The sequence below is a fragment of the Pteropus medius genome, unplaced genomic scaffold (assembly GCF_902729225.1).
Source record: "Pteropus medius unplaced genomic scaffold, Ma_sr-lr_union100, whole genome shotgun sequence".
Lineage (NCBI taxonomy): Eukaryota > Metazoa > Chordata > Mammalia > Chiroptera > Pteropodidae > Pteropus > Pteropus medius.
The window spans coordinates 6,355,888-6,374,684 of record NW_024343733.1 but is presented as its reverse complement, the minus strand read 5'-3'; the positions used below and the strand labels follow the sequence as shown (position 1 = coordinate 6,374,684).

The following is an 18,797-nucleotide window of genomic DNA, read 5'->3' as shown; positions in this document are numbered from 1 at the left end:
TATCTTATCGTACTGTACTCACCCTTCTTGTGATGATGTGAGATGATACAATGCCTATGTGATGAGGTGAGGTACTCAGAATGGCACACGATTTAAAACTAATGAATAGTTTATTTCTGGAATTTTCTATGTAATATTTTTGGACAACAGTTGATCATGGGTAACTGAAACCACGGAAAGCAAAATCACAGATAAAGGAGGACTACTCCATATATATATTTAAAATTTTTATGCATTAGATGAATGTACTAGATTATTTTCCTTTTCGCTTTCTTCTACTGCATTTATATGCTTAAAAACTCCTTCCTCATACAAAGATTCAAATATTTAAAATTTTTTATTAAGAAAAACCCTCAATTTTAACCGATAATTCTTTCATCTGGAATTTAATTCTGGTTACATAATTACGTGACAAACTTTTAATCCCTTTTCAAAACTCTAACCTAATTTCCAACCATTACTTGGAACTTACTTTGAAACAGAAACCTGAAGTCTGCTTTTGTGTTATTTATTTCAAAGAAGTATGTGTATTCTTTGAAGAAAAGCACACTTGCAATTACTAGAGTTAGGATATATTCTATTACCCCTTCATCTGTCTTTATTACTTTTTCCTGGGGTAACATTTTATCCCTGGAAATTGCAGACTTGACAATTATATAGCTCTTTCTTTTATTTAAAGTTTTAAAAAGGTTTTTTTTTAAAAACAATTTTGTTTTATTTCTATTTTAAAGAAAATTTTTTCCCATTATCTTACCTGATAATTGCTGACATATGGGAAAGCTAATAATTTTCAACACATCTTTCGTCCGGCCAGTTACGCAGTTCACTTTGTTCTCTGGTGGTGACAGCTACAGCACCTGTACTTGGTCCTGACACCTTTTCTAGGAGAATCATTCTGATGTGATTAATTGGAAGAATTAACCACATGGGGCTTGATTCACTGTGTGGCTTGTTTCTCACCATCACATATCTGCACTGCTCTAGGAAGCAATCTTCAAACCCGCCTGTAACAGCTCACAGTCCCTGGGGGCACAGCCTACCTGCTGGATGTGGGCATTGTTGGGTCCATTAATACAATCTTCTAGCTCAGAGAGACGGTTAGTTTTAGCCAGGGCAAAAATAAGTTCTGTCTCTGTGTAGGATTCACGGCCCTTTTTCCTGGCCATCTGTAGGAATTTAACCAGATCCTCCCAATTGTCTACAGACAGAAAATAAAACAGGTTAACTCTGAGCTGCTCAGTTTAACCAGGGCTCAATTCCTCCATGTCTGTCGTTAGTCAGGGTGCTGACCCACCCGCTCTGCCTCAGAAGGCCTGGGTTCCAGGTAAGGTCTAGGTCTAGGATTTTGCCCAATGAGTACAGTCCTATCCTAGATGGAAGGGAAAGGGGCGGAACCCACAGGAGCCACCCGGGGGAGAAGAACCTTAGCAGGGGATGTGCCGTTTATCCCACCCACTGAAGAGGCTGATGCCACAATCAACGAGAGTGGCCAGAAGAAATGCTGGGGTCTAAATCTCTGACCTTAAAATTATTACCATAGTGATATCCATTGAGCTTAAACTGTCTAGTGTTGTAAAAGAGGGTAAAAAGAGGGTAAGAATCAACTGAAGAACTAACAGAATAATATTCATCTCAGACCCTCTCAGAAAACTTTCACTCAGGGGTGTCTTCCTATCTCTGAATACATAACATGCGTGGACTCCAAAGGAGGGCCACACCCTGGCCTCGCCAGGCCTCACCAGTGAGAAGCAGAGCTCCATGGGGAGGAGGTTCACTTACTGCTCCTGCTGGCTGCCTGTACAACCTCCAGATAAGAGGAAGGGTCGTCAGCTCTGATGTAGGAGTCGATGGCTTCCTTCACCAGGTCTTTCTGGAGCTGGGCGTAGGCCAGCTGACTCCACACAGCAGGCTCATTGCATCTCTCTGCAAACTCATATGCTCGGTCTAGATTTCCAATGTGCTCGATCAGGACCTAGAGGTTACAAGAGGGTTCTCATTTTCTGCAATACCCAGTTAGCTCCAGGGAGCAGGCAGATTTTTGTTCAGTTCCAAATTCTGCCTAAAGTTGCATGACCATTCAATTCAGTCCAAAATAACTGGGCAGTAAGTATTTTTCAGATGAATGAATGGAGGAGAAGGAATGTAGTACAGGGAAAAGGATGACAGAGAAGAGACACTCCAACAGAGAGGCATGAAGGAAGGAGACAGCCAGGCTAAGCTTTCTGGGCCAAGGGCAGGGACACAGGAGTTGCCTCCTGATCTTGAGGCAAGACAGTGCAATGGGGCATATAGGCTGTAAAGGTTCAAAGGACCTGCTCTGGGAAATGAGATAGCTCATCTGGCAGAAACAGGCTTACAGGGCAGGCTGGAGGGCTGAGCAAGCTTATAGCTCATGTGGGAACAGAAAAGAGAGGCTTCTAGATCAAGGTCTCACAAGCAGGTATAAAAAGATGAAAAAGGAAGAGGGAAGGAAGTCAAAAATATTGGTAAGAGAGCAGTTAAGGTGATATGTCTCATGTTTTACAATCAGTTTGGAAATAAAATCAGAAAAGGCTAGCAGACTGGAAGGAAAGGGATGAGGATGAAGGCGAGAGTTCTTGGTGAGGCTGAAGGCAGGCAGGAGGGCTGGCAGGATTGCCCTGGGGAACTGAAGCAGCACGGGGATGAAGGGCTGGAATAGTCATCATGTGTGAGAGCTTCCGAGATTCAGATACCTCAGTCACCAGGTCTGAGTGGATGATCTTGTGTCAAGTACCCAAGTCCAGTAGAGTGCTGGAGAATGACTGAGAAGTAGGGGGTAAAAGCCAGCAGAAAGGAGCACCAGCAGAGAAGGAGCCAACAGGCTGGGAGGATGGGTTACTGGAGCAGAAAAGAGTGCAAGAATCTGAGAGGCATATCGGACAACCTGAGGGTCTGATACCCTTGGAGATGACAAGGACTCAGTGTGGCAGAAGGAGCTATGGTCTAGCATGGCAGCACTCAGCAGCTCACCTGGATTGCTGAGGCATTAACATCAAACTTGCGGAAGATGGCAAAGGCCTCCTCATATAGTGCACTGCTGATGGCAATGCTTGCAATATCTGGGGCATCGTAGTTGTCCAGGCGGCTGATGTATTCCATGACTCGAGAATGGTCTGCCTTGATGGCGGTCAGGATCAGCAGATTCTGGAGATTCCTAAGAAGTGGCAGTTGGCATGGCGTCACAGGAATGAAGAAGGCACACAACATTCTGGCAGGTTGGCCAGTACAAGACCCCCACTTTTAAAGAGTATTTAGTACACATACACATGATTGATAAGTAGGTACAATAGAACATTTATGAAGTACATGGGATTTGAAGTCTTGGGAAAGCACCTGCTGAGTCAGAATATCACCCTTGACTGGGGGCATGCAGTGGCTTCTCTAGTAGCTGCCTTCTGTCCCCATTTCACAAGTGCCTATTCATCTGAACTGTGCTTCTAATCAGTTCTTTGTGGTTTATAGTGTTACCACATATATTGTAAGCAATATAAGTAGCTTTTCGTGATTTTGAACTTTCCTGTTTTTGTTTTTTTTTTTTAAATAAATGCAGTGCATTTTTTAGGAAGGTAAACTCCAAATAATCACAAAGAAGTTTCCTGTTTTTTAATCATACCAGATGCACTCTTACAAAATTTATTTTCTTTTGCTCTATTCCAAAATGTGGGAAATAATATAATCTAAAAAAGAAAAACTATGATCATCAATTGATTCAGAAAAAGCATCTGACAAAATCCAACACCAACTAATGATAAAAACTCTCAGAAAACTAGAAACAGAAGGGAACTTCTTCAATCTGACAAAAATCTACAAAAATTCCACAGCTGACACCGTACTCAATGGTGAGAGACTGGCTGATTCCCCTCAGGATCAGGAACAAGACAAGGATGTCTGCTCTCATTACCTCATTTAGCACTGTGCTAGAGGTTCTAGCTGGAGCATTTAAGCAAGAAAAAAAAAAATCTCGATTAGAAAGAAAGAAATAAAACTATCCCTATTTGCAGGCAACATGATTAACAGAAAATCCAAAGGAATCTATAGAAAAAAAAATCATAGAACTGGTAAGTTTAGTAAAGTTGCAGGATATGAAGTCAACAACAAAAATCAATTGTATTTCTATATACTAGCAATGCATAATTGTGACCCCAAAAAACCCTATATAATAGCTCCAAAATATGAAATACTTAAGTATAAATCTAATTAATATGTACATGATCTACATGCTGAAAACTATAAAATGCTGATAAGAAAAATCAAAGAGCTAAATAAATGAAAAGACATATTGTAATCATAGATATGACTAGTCACTGTAAAGATATCAATTCTCCCCAAATTGGTCTATAGATTTCATGCAATTCCAATAAAAATCCCAGATTTTCCTGTAGATATAGACAAGCTAATTCTAAATTTTGAACAAGAATGAAGTTGGAGTCATCACACAACCTTGCCAATTGATTTTTGACAAAGATATAAAAGCAATTCAATGGAAAAAAGATCCAAAAAATAATGCTGGAATTACTGGACATATATAGGCAAAAAAATGAACCTTAACCTAAACTTCATATCTTATTAAATACTGGACCATAGATATAAATGTAAAATGTAAAACTATAAAACTTTTAAAAGGAAACAGAGAATCTTTGTGACCTGGGCTTAGGCACAGAGTTCTTAGACTTAACACCAAAACACAATCCACAAAAGTTTATGAATTGGACTTGATCAAAATGAATAATACTGGTAGGAGAATAAAAAGAGAAGCTACACACTGGGAAAAAATATTTGTAAATCACATATCCAACAAAGGGCTTGTATCGAGAAAGTATAAATAAATCTCAAAACTCAACAGTAAAAAACCAAATAACTCATTTGAAAAACAGGCGAAAGATTTGAAGAGACATTTCCCCAAAAGAGATACGAATGGCAAATAATCACAAGAAAAGCTTTTAAACGTTATTAGCCATTAGGGAAATACAAACGAAAACCATGACGACACACCACTATACGCTTATATTAGAATGGCTAAAATTTAAAAAAAAAAAAATACTGATAATACCAAGTGCTGGTGAAGATGCGGAGCAACTAGAATTCTCACACATTGCTGGTGGGAATGCAAAATGATACAGCCACTCTGGAAAACAATAGTTTGGCAGTTTCTTAAACAGTTAAACTTATATATACCCTATAAACCAGCTGGGTATGTTCAACAAAAATCTGGACACAAATGTTTACAGCAGCTGTATTCATAATCACCCAAACTGAAAATAACCCAAATGTCCTTCAATGAGCGAATGAACAAACTGTGGTACATTCATACAATGGAACGTTATTCAGCAATAAAAAAAGAACAAACTATTGATGCACACAACAACTTGGATAAATCTCAAAGACATCATGCTGAGTGAAAGAAGCCAATCTCAAAGGATTACATACTATGTGATTCCCTTTACATGACATTCTTGGAAAGGCAAAACCAGAGCAACGGTGAACAGATGGGTGGCTGCCAGGGCTGCAGGGTTGGGGGCATGTAACTATGAAAGACTGCTAGCACAAAGGGGTTTTGTAGGGTGACAGAACAGTTCTGTATCCTGATTGTGGTGGTTATATGATCTAGACATATTAAAATTCCTAGTACTGTACATCCCCCACAAAAGGTCAATTTTACTGTATAATAATTAAAAAGAAGAAAGAAAATACATTAAAAAGTTAGGTCCTAAGATTCATCCATGCTTTTGTATAGTATTCCTTTCCATTGCATGATGGTACCACAGCCTGTTTACCAATGGGTATCTGGACGGCTCCCAGATCTTTGCTATTGAAACTGTGCTGCTTTGAGACACTTGAGCTGAGTTTTTTTAGGGTTCATAATCAAGAGTGGAAACTGCATCTTTTGGCATACATTGCTTTCCAAGTTAATGGGCATTCTCAGCAGGGCAGGTAAGAGGCCCGGTTGCTCGGCATTCTCAATCAAGTCTGATTAGGAGAGCTAGATCCCTGCTGCTCTGTAGGAGAAAAGGGATGGTGCGCAGCAGTCCCAGTGTTTCCTTGATGGCTCAAGAATCTGAATCCCTGCCTTAGACTCGCTGGCTATCTCTCCACTTGCTGGAGGACTGCTCAAGTGCTTTGCTGTGCTTTCTATCAGGCTGTTTCGGTTTTTCTTTCATTATGATATCCATACTAGTTTTTGATGGGTATGTAAGTTGCAAATGTCATCCTCCTGTTTGTAGCTTCCCCTTTTCTCACCTTCTGATGATAAAATTCTTAAGTTTAACTTAATCCTATTTATCAGCTTTTCACAAAAAGGTTTGTTTTTTAAATGACTGGCTTAAGAGTTTATTAGGCCATAAATATATTCTTCTTTTAAACATAAACTCTAAAAATATTATAGTTTTGCCTTTTACACTTAAATCTTTACATAGTATGGGACAGATGTCCAATTTCAAAATTTTCCCATATGGATAACCAACTGTTCTAACATCTCTCACTGAAGTCTATTGTTTCCATCTGTAGAGCCAGCTGTCATATGTGTATGTGCATTTTAGGGTTCTTTTATTTTAACAGTCCATTTTTCTATTTCCTGCCAAAACCATCATGTCTTAATTTAGTTTTATAATAATTCTAGATCAGAGTAAGTACCTTGCCATCTCAATACTTCTTGGATAATTTATTATTTGTGTTAAGGGCATTTGACTATTCTTGGCCTTTTACCCTTTTGATTGATTTAAAATTTAAAATCTGTCAAGTTTCATAAGTAAATAAACAAGGATTTTTACTGGTATTGCACTGAATTTGAGTGATGTAGGTAAAACCCCAATGTCTTTCAATATGATCTTCTGATCATTCTTGAATTAATATATCTCGCTGTTTACCACAGTTGAATGAATAGAATTGTAGAAGTTCACTTTTTTTTTTTTAATCTGTCTTTTGGTTTGCTTTTTCTTTAATAATCATGTCTACTTATTGAATTGATTTTTTCTAGCAAGCTTATAATGTGCATCATCTGTCAACAGTTAAATCTCCCAACATGATGAATTTGCCTACGTCTCCTTGCAATTTTGTCAATTTTTGCTTTATGTATTTTGAGACTATATTATTAAGTGCATATAAGTTCAGAATTATCTTCCTGGTGAACTAAACCTTTTATCATTATGCACTGGCCCTCTGTACTTCAACAACAGTTTTTACTTTAATGTCCATTTTGTGATACTAATATATACCATATAAAAATAGATAAAACATATCAATATAATATCAGCATTTTTAGGTTTGGCATTTGTGTAATTTTTAAAAATTCTTTTATTTTAAACTTCTCATTAACGTTAAGTTTTAGATGTGTTTTATAAAGAGCATATTCATGGTTTTGTTTCTCTATCCACTTGAACATTTTTGTCTTTTAACTAGAATATATGATTCATTTACATTCGATGTAATTATTGTTATATTTAGGTTTATTGCTACCATCTTATTTTATACTTGTCATTTGTTTCTACATTTTTATGTCTTTCTTGGCCTTCTTTTGGGTTGATAATTTTCTCATTCCACCTTTTTCCTTCACTAGTTTAGAAGTTATATAATCTGTTCTTTCAGTGGTTCCACTTGAAATTTGAACACAAATAATGTATCAAAGACTAATGTAATCATTATCTTTATCTTCTTCTTAAACAAAAAAAGGACCTTACAATACTACTACCTCCCAACTTACATGCAACTATTATTTTAGTTCTTTGTCTTCCTAACACCACAAGATATTTTTTGTTTTATGTAGTTACTACTTTATTGCTCTTTATTCCTTGTTGTTCCCACACAGGATTGCTTTTCTTCTGCCTAAAACACACCTGTTCAAATTCCCTTAATGAAAGTCTGTTATTGGCAACCTCCTTCATTTAATCTGTATGAATAGATTTCTATTTTGCAATAATATTAATTTTACAAATACATAACTCTAAGCTGACAGTTATTTTTTTTATAAGCACTTTGAAGTCATTATACCATCCCATTATTCTTTGGCTTCCACTGAGGCTGTTGAAAAGTCTGCTGTTAATCTAATTCATATTATTTTATAGGTAATCTAACTTTTATCTTTTTTTTTTTTTGATGTCCCGCTGTTTTGCTATACTGTGTGCAAAGGTGGTTTAAAAAAATTAATCTTCCTTGGGATTTGTTGCGCTTCCTGAATTCGAGAACTAGAATTTAGTCAGTTCTTAAAATCTTTATCATTCTTCCTCCAAATAATGTCTTTCATTCTTCACTCTCTCTGAAATTCTGATTAGATCTCCCTTTAACTTGTATATCTCTTAAATCCTTTCACATTTCTACCTGTTTGTCTTGGCTATGTTCCTGCAATTTCTTCACATTTATCTTCAAATTCATTTATTCTTTAATGCTGCTAAACCTATTTGGGGCTTACTTCAATTTCAATTATATATATTATATATTTGAAATTTATACTTATATTAAATATTATATATTTGTCAAAGTTATTTGGAACTTTAAAAATCTGCTTGATCTTTTTTTTGGTATTTAAGCACTTTACATGTAATTTTATATTCTGTGCCTGATAATTCCAATCCCTCTGATAATTCCAGTTTCTCCAGGCAGATCTGACTCAACCTGTTACTGCTGGCTCTTACTAGTGAATGGTGCCTTGTTTCCTCATACAGTTTGTCAATGTTTTTACTATGCATTCATTATTTCTTAGAATGTAATTTGTCAGAATTCTCTGAAGCCTTGCTAGAAGGTAGGCTCTTCTCAAGATAATTTGTAATTGTCTCTAACAGAGATCTTAAATACATACTTGAAGATTTTTAATACTATGCCAGTTTACATGAATTTGTGCTAGAACCTATAAAAAACCCAGCTTGTTAGGGCCAGTTTTTTCCTCATAATCTAGCACCATGGTTCAAAAGAGCTCTTTTTTGGTTTTGGCTGGTCTCTCAGCAGAGGGCTAGACAATATTGGCATACTCTTAGTTTCTCCTTGCACTGAGGAGGGGTTTCTTTGTAAACTTCACACCTTTTGCAGGCCTTTAGGTCTTGTCTCCTGTCGTCTGTGTCCTGAAGGGTGTGAGAACTACAGCACGGGTTCAACAGGGCTTAGCAAGAGTCAGATTGTGTCCTTCCTACTTCTCTCTTTTTTTAAACCTCAGACTTCTTTACTTGCTAGCTGACTGATTCATTTTAAAAGATCATTTGTATATTTCATCCTACATTTAAAATTTTTCTAGTGATAGGATCTGAACTTGAAGGTTCCCCTGCATGTTTGAGAAGCAACAGCATCCAAGGAGGCAACACATAGTCAGAACCACCTTTAAGTGTCTTTTTGTGGTAAGTACTCACAAGCTAATATCTATCAAAGGAGGTTGTCCAAATAGCAAGACAGAATATCCTAGCCACCTCAGGTACCTTAACTCTGGCATCCTGTAATCAAGCAATTATATTTTAATTATGATTAAAATATAATTTCACATTTCATAATTTACCATATAGCATTTTCAAGTTCAAAAACTAATGGCACACTCCTTAACATGATACCACAAACCTCAAAAGCCTTTCTGGGCTACAAAATAAATCTTATAACTAAATCTTTACAGAGGGAATTTATGATGTGAATACGCTATAATCTGTTTGACAGAGAATCCGACAATGAATTTCCAAGTGGTGATAAATAGTAGTGAGACCATGCTGAGGCATACTCTGTAACCTCCAAGATGTCTGAGCAGGCTGTTGCTTCTGCCCAGAATGTTTTTCCTACCCCAGATCCTACGCATCATGCTTCTGCATTACACCTCCAGCAAGATTTACAGGCCCAGGTTTAGTTCTCTTGCAATATATTGCCAAGCTTTGTTCACCATGATTTCAAGAGTTTAACATACTTGGGACAAACTCAGCCCTTAATAAATGTTCGCTCCCTTTCTCTGAGTATTGTGTGGGCCAGAGCAGGAAGAGGAAGTGTGGCTTCCTGAAAAAAAAGAGGATTTAAGTCGGGCTATAAAAGACAAGTGGGATTTAAATAAGGTAAGGGAAAGGTGGGACTGAGATACAGAAAGCAGTAAGAAGACTGACCATGTGTCCGGGGAGCAGCGGATGGTGAGGCTGGGTGGATGAAGCGAGACAAGATTACAACAGAAAGTGAATGTTAAGCAGGTGTTTGAATCTGACCAAGTCACAACATCTTCTCCCACCCCCAACTCTGGCATATCTTCACCTGTGCTCACTGAAGACAGAGTTATTCAGAACAATCTTCTCCAGTAGCTCAATCAGTTCATTAGGAAGGTCAGCTGTCATAAAGGCTTTGACAGTGACTGAGACCTCTTCAGGATCTTGTGTTTCCGACAATGCTGTTTGTACTACCTGGTTTTAAAAGTTATTTGAAAGAATGTAGTTAGATAGTCAATTAAAGACCGTATCATTTAAGCTGAGGATAAGGGAAGGACTCCTCTAAGACAGACTGGAATGGTCAGAGAAAAATGGGAGATTACTCAAGGCAGAAAGGAAAAGGGTATCTAAAAGGGTCATTTGCAGGGATTTCTCCATTTGCTTTGATAATTAGTTTTTCTTTTACATCAAAAGGGCTACAGACTCTCATCTCTGCCCCAATGACCATACTTTAAATTTACTCCAAAGCCAATAACACAGCACACCAAACAGGTAGTTGATGCATGTATGCTTTCATCTTTTTAAGCTAATCTGTTTTTCTAATAAAGACACCACAGGAGCCTCTGGCAGCCCCCCGCTAGCTGCTGTGGCCTAGTCCACGTCCAGGGACCTAATCAAGTGTACTTAAGCTCTGGAGCCCTCTGAACCATGCTCTGAAGAAAAGACCAACAAAAGACTGGCCATATTGCCCTTCATTCAATTATTACACATGTCTCAGATATAAGAAAACTTACAAATTGGAACTAAAGACATTTTTCCAGAGTATACTTCCCAAATAACAGCAGACTAGACAAGCGCCACACTCTGCATTTTGTACCAGGGGCCTTTGGTGACTTCATGTTCCATCATCTTTGCTAAATTTCTGGTGTTCATCCAAGGTGGGCAACAGCAGTGACTTAATGAGAAAAAACAGCTCTGAGGAGACCTGATATAGCTGATATATACCTTTAGCCATGAACTTTCACCTTGCAATCCTGAGGGGCTTCAGTGGAACCCGAATCAATGTCAGCCCAGTACACCTTACAAGTGGCTATTGTGTACTCAATGCACCATGAGATGTAAAAGTTCTACCTCTGAGTTGTTTATAACAATCCCAATAGACAGGTAAGAGTTAGAGAAAATGGGCTATCACAGTAGATAAGTAACCAAAAAGGGCATACTTGAGGGAAGGGAGAACTGTAACACAGCACAAAGTCCATCCAGAGTAGGAAATGTGTTCCCTGGCATTATGACAACTAATTGTCAATTCTTGAAAACCTTAGAGCACTTTAAATACACACTGGTTGTTTTAAGGGCAAAAATAAATTTCTACCATCTATTTGGGTTGACACAGGATGCCCAACCTAAGTTTACCTCAGGAAACTGGTTCCTCTAAGTAAATTTTCCATAATGAGTTTCTCTTCCTAAATGAGTTTCTAAAAGCAGTCTGCCAATGCCACCATGCACTCCCTCTAATTATACGGGCACTGCAGGAGGTGGCTATGAATATTCAGTCAAGCAGACATAATCACAGGACCAGTGACTCCATGCAGACACAGGGAGATCAGGGGGTACCTGCCAGCTTTAACTAAGCACAGTGTTAAACCTGCTCTTCTCAGTGCCAATGTGATATGACCTTCAAAACATATCAGGAGGCTGGACCACACCTGGAGAAATGTTGTTATCTGTGAACTTGGACTAAGGTCCCTAATGGAATTCAAACAGACTCTGTCCCAGGCCCAGGTTTGGATGAAAAGTATTAATATTAAATCCTCAGGTAAATCTGAGAGAAGAGTATATAATAAAGATTCAAAATAAAATGGACTTGTATAAATCTAAAAGTATCCCAAAATAAAGTTTACTGAGAAAAAAATAATGGCACAGGCCTGAGGAAGAGTAGACAGAGAACAAGAAGGTGAAATGCAGTAGAGATACAGGTGAAATAAAAACCCCAAGTTTAAATAAATGCACCTAGAGGGGTGGCAATCTGTACAAGGGAGGTGGGTGCTGAAGACCACTTGTTAGATCAGGGTCTTGTTCCCACACTGGTCTCAGCTCACCCCTAAACCGTGATCAGCAGCCGAGGAGAGAGTGCAGAGGATGATGAAGGCATCATCTGCTACTGTCTGAGGCTGCAGGAAGCCCGCCAAGTAGCTGAGGCCAATGACCATCTGCCATCTAGCAGGACCCCTGGCCCCTGCACTGCCCCCTAGGCTCCAAGGAGGCACTGGATAGTCACAAGGATACGAGGGTTTTTTTGACAAAAGGACATCCAGCCAAGATAACCCTGAGAGCCACTTCTGCTAATTGGGGCTGAGCTGGAAAAAAATTTAAGGATCCAGCATGCAGCACGTTGTTAGATGTTCCTTTTACTGGGAATGAACATCCCTACTTTAGATATCAGGGCCAACTCTATGCTTTAACCAATAAACAGCTCTAAGCGAGCTCACCCTTGCGCGTCAAAACCATTTTTAGGCAAGCTGCTTCTGGAGGGAGAAGAGTAGTGAAGGTTCATAAGATTGACCACGCATCTGAAGATGTTTTTGATGTAATAATTAAACCAATCACTTGAGCCACAGGACGATTAGAGGGCAAAATGCAGGTGTGCTCAAGTGCACACATTTCTGTGCCTCACCTGGTCAATCAGCTGTCTCCTGGATGGGCTGGTCTCATCAAGGACGTGAGCCCAGAGCTCTGGATCCTTCCTGCGTACTAGGTAGCGGGCCTCACTTTTGAACAGAGAATTCTCATTGCAAACCTGAAATAAACACACTCCTGTGTGTAATACACGCAGCCAACCAACAGAAACTACTTGGGGGACCCACCCCCATCAGCTCCCTCTGTCCCTGACACTTGTCTGGTGTCAGCCAGGGTCCAGGTAAGACATAGTGCTTTGATTGGGACGAGCAGCATCTCAAAGGGTTCATTTACTCAGATGAAAAATTACCTAAAAATGCCCATTTTTCAGTTTGCAACAACTTACAATGGATGTGCTTAGCTTCTCTTCACATCTAATTGCCACTCTAAAGCAGCGTTACTCCTAGAACTTTGAGATGATGAAATGTTCTACATCTGTGCTGTCCAACATGCTCACCGCTAGCCACAGGAAGCTACTGAGCACTAGAAATACAGTGTATGAAGGAGTTTTTAATTTTAATTAATTTAAATGTAAATTCTTACATGTAGCTAGCTCTAAACCATCTCTAAAGTGTAATTAGAATAACCTAGCACTGATACAAAATAGCATATATGCTGTAACATTTCAAGGCCTATATTTAAAATTTGCTTTCACTGATTGAAATTGAGATCCTTTTCTGAATGTTATAATACATCTCCAAAAAACCAACTGTCCACTGGAACATTCTAATTTGTGAGGCTCTTGCTATGGCCTGGTGGGAATCAGACTGAGTCTGACATCAGGCACAAGGCTAAGAGATGCGTGTGTGTCTGTGAATACAGGCTGCTCACATGTGCACAGCAGGAGCAGGCTGTCCTGGCATAAGAACGCTGGTGCCTGTTCTGAAAATTCATCACAGCTTCTTGTCTGACATGAGATCTTCCTTAGTGAGCATTTCTTCCCTATCTGAACTGTGCCTTACCAAAAGGTGATGTTTATCTTATATCACCTATAGGACAGATGAGTGCAAAGATCTTCAAGCAATCCCTGAACCGTGCTTTAAAAAGGTGGTAAATTAAGTCAAACGGTGGAGTATGGTATCAAACTAGCTAAAATCCCAGCTTCACACAAACTGGTTCACCTTCACACTACTAGGTTCCTTCTCTAGTTGCTGAGTTTCCACCACATTGTCAGATGCTCTGAGGTGCTGGAGGCAAACAGACCAAGTGCCTACAAGGAGCTTATGGTCAAACATCAGATGCACCTACATGATATTTCTGGCGTTTTAGGCCCCACAGTTAAGGATCAAGAGCTCAATCTAAAAAAGTACTTAAGTATGCATAGACCCAAGCCAGGACAGGGGTAGGCAGAAGGTGTGATGGCATGTTCCAAGAGGGACCAGCAAGAGCGCCATGGTTAGGAAGAGACTGCGGAGGCCATGTATAGGGGACTCTCCTAAGAAGGAAGGCAGGAAGTGCAAGGGCACGTGGGACAAAGACACTCAGTAAGGAGAGGCAAGAGGGAGGCAGTCAGGCTGGCAGTCTACAAAGGAGCTCCCAGGTCAGGCTACGGGGTTCAATTTTGCCCTCAGGACAGCCAAATAAGGCATGAGCAGGTCGGACACAAGATGTCAGAATTACAAGGAAACCGAGTTTGCAGAAATGTACCTCAGGACCCACCACCACTGTGGGGTTCAGAGGAAGCCCTCATCAGTCCCCACAGAGCACGCATTTGAGGCCCTGCTCCAGGAGGCCAGAGCAACACCCAGCAAAGTGGATCTGCTACCCACCTTGATGAGTTCAACGTCACACTGCCCCCGCTCAAAGGCTAAACAGGCCAGATGCGGGTCCCGCTTCTCACAGTAGCGGCCCACCACGTGGCTGTCGTAGAAGGCATTCTCCCTCAAGAAGTGCTCAGCGCTGCTGTTGCTGTCGATGTAGATCTTGGCGAGTGCGTTGTGAGTAGCAGGCTCCTCACAGCCCTCATGACTCCGGGACTCTAGCCAGGGAAGCAGCAGCTTTAGCCTTTGAAAGAAGAAAGAGCACTGTGAAAGTCCTAAAGCTTAACACCCAAAACCTCCAGGGCAGACACCAGACTCTGAAGCTTGCTTGGAGAAACAAACAAACAAAAACCTCTTGTTCCATTAACTTTAGGTTGCTTTAGGGACCAAGACAGATTTGATTTCAATTGTTAAGTTCTTCTCGAAGGTTTTCAGTACCAACAACAAATAACTCACTACTAGACCTAAGATTTGTTACAGTGAGCCCCGAGGCTGGGAGGCCACCATAAAGGGATCTTTGAGAATCAGCCAGAGATTTAACAACAAACATTAGGCCCCAGGGGCAAGAGAAGATACCAAGCTAAGATACCTTACCTGTTTCTTTTTTCAACTTCAGCCACCAGCTCATCGGTAGAGAACTGTCCTCTCACTACCATGATTAAATTTTTAATTACTTCCTCAGAACAATCCACGTCCAGCAGCCCTCCAACCACAGCTGGGATCCGGCTTGGGTTGACCTAGAATGGTCAAGGTGGCGACTTCAGTGCTGCAGACACGGGTCATTGCTACAAGTCCCCCAAGACTTGGACAATGTGGGCAAAAATCTGAAAGGGCTTCTGTGATGGACTAAATTTGTATCCCCCTGTATATGTTGAAGACTTAACCTCCATGTGACTGTATTTTAAGAAGGAACTATTTAAAGTTAGATGAGGTTAAAAAGATGGGACCCTAATCCAATAGGTCTGGTGTCCTTATAAGAGGAAGAGATACCATGGGCATGGGCACAGAGGAGAGGCCACATGTGAGGATATAGAGAGAAGGTACTGTCTGCAAGCCGAGGAAAGAGACCTCAGGAGAAACCAACCCAAGGTGATAGGATGGCACTTTGATCCTGGATTTCCAGTCTCCAAATTGTGAGAAATAAATATATGCTGGTAAGCCACCCAGTCTGTGGTATTCTGTGATGGCAGCAGAGCTGTCACGCTTCAAAGTGACAGTCTCAGACATGTTCAGGGGTCAGAGGCAGCCTCTTGGGTGTAGACTATTACCACAGACCAAAGCACAAAGGCAGCCAGGTGTCAACTAGGAACCGGAAGCAACAGTCCCAGTAGTACCTTCTGGACGTAAATCTCGATGTACTTCTGCAGGTTGTTGCGGTACAAGTACAAGACAAGGTCATGGACAAAGTCAAACCGATCACACACGATGATAAGGGGAAGCTGGTCGGTGAGCTTGGCCTCCTGTGTGTTGGAAAGCACAGAACAAGCCAGGCAGTGAAGGCCTCAGCACAGGGATGGCACTGCTTCTGCTGGAAGGCCCCACAGGAGACTCACGATGAGACTTTGTTCTACATATGATGTCATTTTAAGGTGTTTGCTTTTGGAGATAGAGTGTATGCTTTGGGAAACAAGTAGGGGAAAAGATAATACTATTTGATTAAAGAGAAAAAGAACTCTGCTAAATTTGGCAGTAACATTCCAAACTGGTCCAAAACCAAACACCTTTTGGGTTAAGACAAGCAGCTCATTATGCATAAATCTGACCGAGACCAGGCAGAAGAGTGGGCTGCCAAGAACACCCCCTGGTAAATAGTACCCTTTGAGACAAGCAGCTGTCCTCCATGCAACATCACCTGTCAGTGCAGGGGCTTTCTATGCATAGTCCACCACAATCATGTCTCCCTTGTTTGGCCATAGCTAGAGGATATTTCTAAGGTTTTCTGTACCCCTGTAGTTTGGGGTGTGGCCACGTGACCTAGTTTCCTCCAATGGAAAGTGAACTGAAGTATTGAGTGCCACTTCTAATCTCACCCATAGAAACCACCCATGCCAGCTCCTCTGTACTCTTTCTTGCACTTGACCAGGAAGGCAATATTCAGGATGATGTGCTGAAAATGGCAAAGCAGCCATCAGCTTAGTCCTTGAAAGATGGTGAGAAAGAAAGCCACACCCCTGACCTCTACATCCACCAGGACTGTGCAAGACAAAGAAATATGCTTGTTTTTATGCCACTAGCACCGAGTGGTTTGTGTGTTTCTGTTTTTAGCACTGAGTGGTTTGTTTGTTTCTGCAGCCTTGCCCAGCCTAATTAACAGGGGCACAGTGGAGTGTTGTTAAAATACAATGCAACAATAAAACTCCCTCTACTCACATGTCAGATAATTAAAAGCATAGCTTCAAGCTTCTTTTCACAAAGGAGTCGTTAGATCAACAGTAAATTCCTGCTAGAACTTAGACCATAAAGTAGAGCTCTGCCACTGGGGACCCAGGGAACACTGGCGGGGACCCAGGGAACATTGGCGAGAACCCAGCTTTCCAATTCTCAGGGCAGTATTGCTGCTGGTTTGCTCAAAGGAGATGATGCCTGGACACACTCACCTTCAGGAAGTTCTTCACCCGCTCTGGGTTGTAGCAGTTACTCTCTCGGCATATCCTCTCTACCTCCTTGATCTGCCCTGTCTTACAGGCAGCCTGAATATATTTCAAGTGCACATCTGGATCTTGGCTGAAGTTCACAATTGAGCTCAGGAAGTAGAAGAGGCCTATGAAGAGAGACTGTTCCATTTTGTGCCCTCCTAATAGCGACCTGCATTCTCCACAGGTGTAGCCCATTTGCCCTTCATGGCCCAGCTCACTGTGATTTTGCTCCATTTTACCCACAGCCTACTCAGAATTTATTATACATGTAAAGTTTGCCTGCTTTGGCATCTCTCAAAAATAGCTCATCAGATTTCCACTGAATTTGGGAGGTATAGCTGAAATGTTTTGATGTAAAATACTGGCTATGTGCGTATGTGGAACCTTCGTGGGGGGCCCAGGTATACCTCAGACAGGTATACCTCAGAGGGGCCTATGATTGCTGCTCAAAACAGACATGCCAGGAACAGAGAAAAAAGCAATAGCTTAAAATAGGAGACCCCAAATGAAAAGTTTGCTACCTGACACACGGGAGCCACTACAGACTAGGCTCCAAGGTGAGTCATAGAGCACAGTTATTCATCAGAGGCTGATAATTTCCTGACTACTACAGGGGTCAGCCAGGAGGTACTGTAACAACAGTAGGACACAATACACCAGTGACCACTCTCCCTGAGGAGATCTTTGGTGGAACTGGTAGCCCTAAGGTGATGGTTCCCACTAACACTATCCTATAGCCTATCCCAGCCCAGTGTCCCCTGACTGCTGCTGCAGCCTTTCCTGCAATGGCATCTTCTTACGAGAAAGCCAGCTCAAGTGAGGGCAAGTCTTGCCTTCACTCCTCCAATATCTCAGCCTCATTAAGCACACAGCAGTGGCTTGATGACACACTGGACAAATGCTCAGTCTCTGTTCTGGGCAGGCTAGACAACCTGTCCTGTCCCCAACAGAACCTCACTTGAGAAAGCCATCCCTTAACATGCATGCTTTCTCAGTCTGATGCCCAGAAGGGGGCAAAGGAAGCCAACTAGGGCAGGTCTGTAGGCCCAGCAACCAACATGGCCAGGAGCCTCCATTTAGTTCTCACTCAAGGCAAGCCCTGCCCTCTCAGGGCAGTGCACTCCAGGGTTTCAGGTGAGCTGTGGCAGATTGTGCGACACAGAAACACTTAGTTCCAGAGAGGCTCCAGGGACACAGGGGGATTCTAAGTCTCCCCACACCAATGCCAGTCAATTTCTTTCTTTGCAAACACCAAAAAGGCTCATGAGATAACAGGAATCTTCTGCCACTAACCAACACCCGGCAGTGAGTGCGCATCCTGCCAGCTTTTCAGGAAGATTGTTAGGTTGGGCAGGCAGAAAATAACAGGAGCTGGAGGTGTGGTCATCCAGAGGCTACATGTTACCTTCGTAACTCTTGAAGGATTCGAAGAGCTCCACCAGGGACGACGTGCCCAGCTGCTCGTGGTACTTGGAGGCCACCTGCACACACAACTGCAGGTTTTGTCTGATGTCGGCAGACAGAAGAGCATGCAGACATGCCACAGAATCCTCCACTGACAGGGAGCCAAAGAAGCTGATGAGCCACTGGGAAGCAAGGAAGAGTTTGTCCACAAC

General features: G+C 41.3%; 1 protein-coding gene across 6 annotated transcripts in view; it reads right to left on the bottom strand.

Moving 5' to 3' along the window:
- The window catches only part of CLTCL1 (clathrin heavy chain like 1), an 83,636-nt gene that overhangs the window by 19,254 nt on the left and 45,585 nt on the right, over positions 1 to 18,797 (bottom strand). For all 6 annotated transcript variants that reach the window (XM_039868355.1, XM_039868354.1, XM_039868353.1 and 3 more), the window contains 10 exons: positions 18,587 to 18,767; positions 17,143 to 17,306; positions 15,880 to 16,005; positions 15,140 to 15,282; positions 14,555 to 14,789; positions 12,784 to 12,906; positions 10,219 to 10,364; positions 2,992 to 3,175; positions 1,780 to 1,972; positions 1,041 to 1,198 (listed from right to left, as the gene is read on the bottom strand). In XM_039868355.1, the coding sequence (XP_039724289.1) occupies positions 1,041 to 1,198; positions 1,780 to 1,972; positions 2,992 to 3,175; positions 10,219 to 10,364; positions 12,784 to 12,906; positions 14,555 to 14,789; positions 15,140 to 15,282; positions 15,880 to 16,005; positions 17,143 to 17,306; positions 18,587 to 18,767 (1,653 nt within the window). The remainder of the gene's footprint in view (positions 1 to 1,040; positions 1,199 to 1,779; positions 1,973 to 2,991; positions 3,176 to 10,218; positions 10,365 to 12,783; positions 12,907 to 14,554; positions 14,790 to 15,139; positions 15,283 to 15,879; positions 16,006 to 17,142; positions 17,307 to 18,586; positions 18,768 to 18,797) is intronic.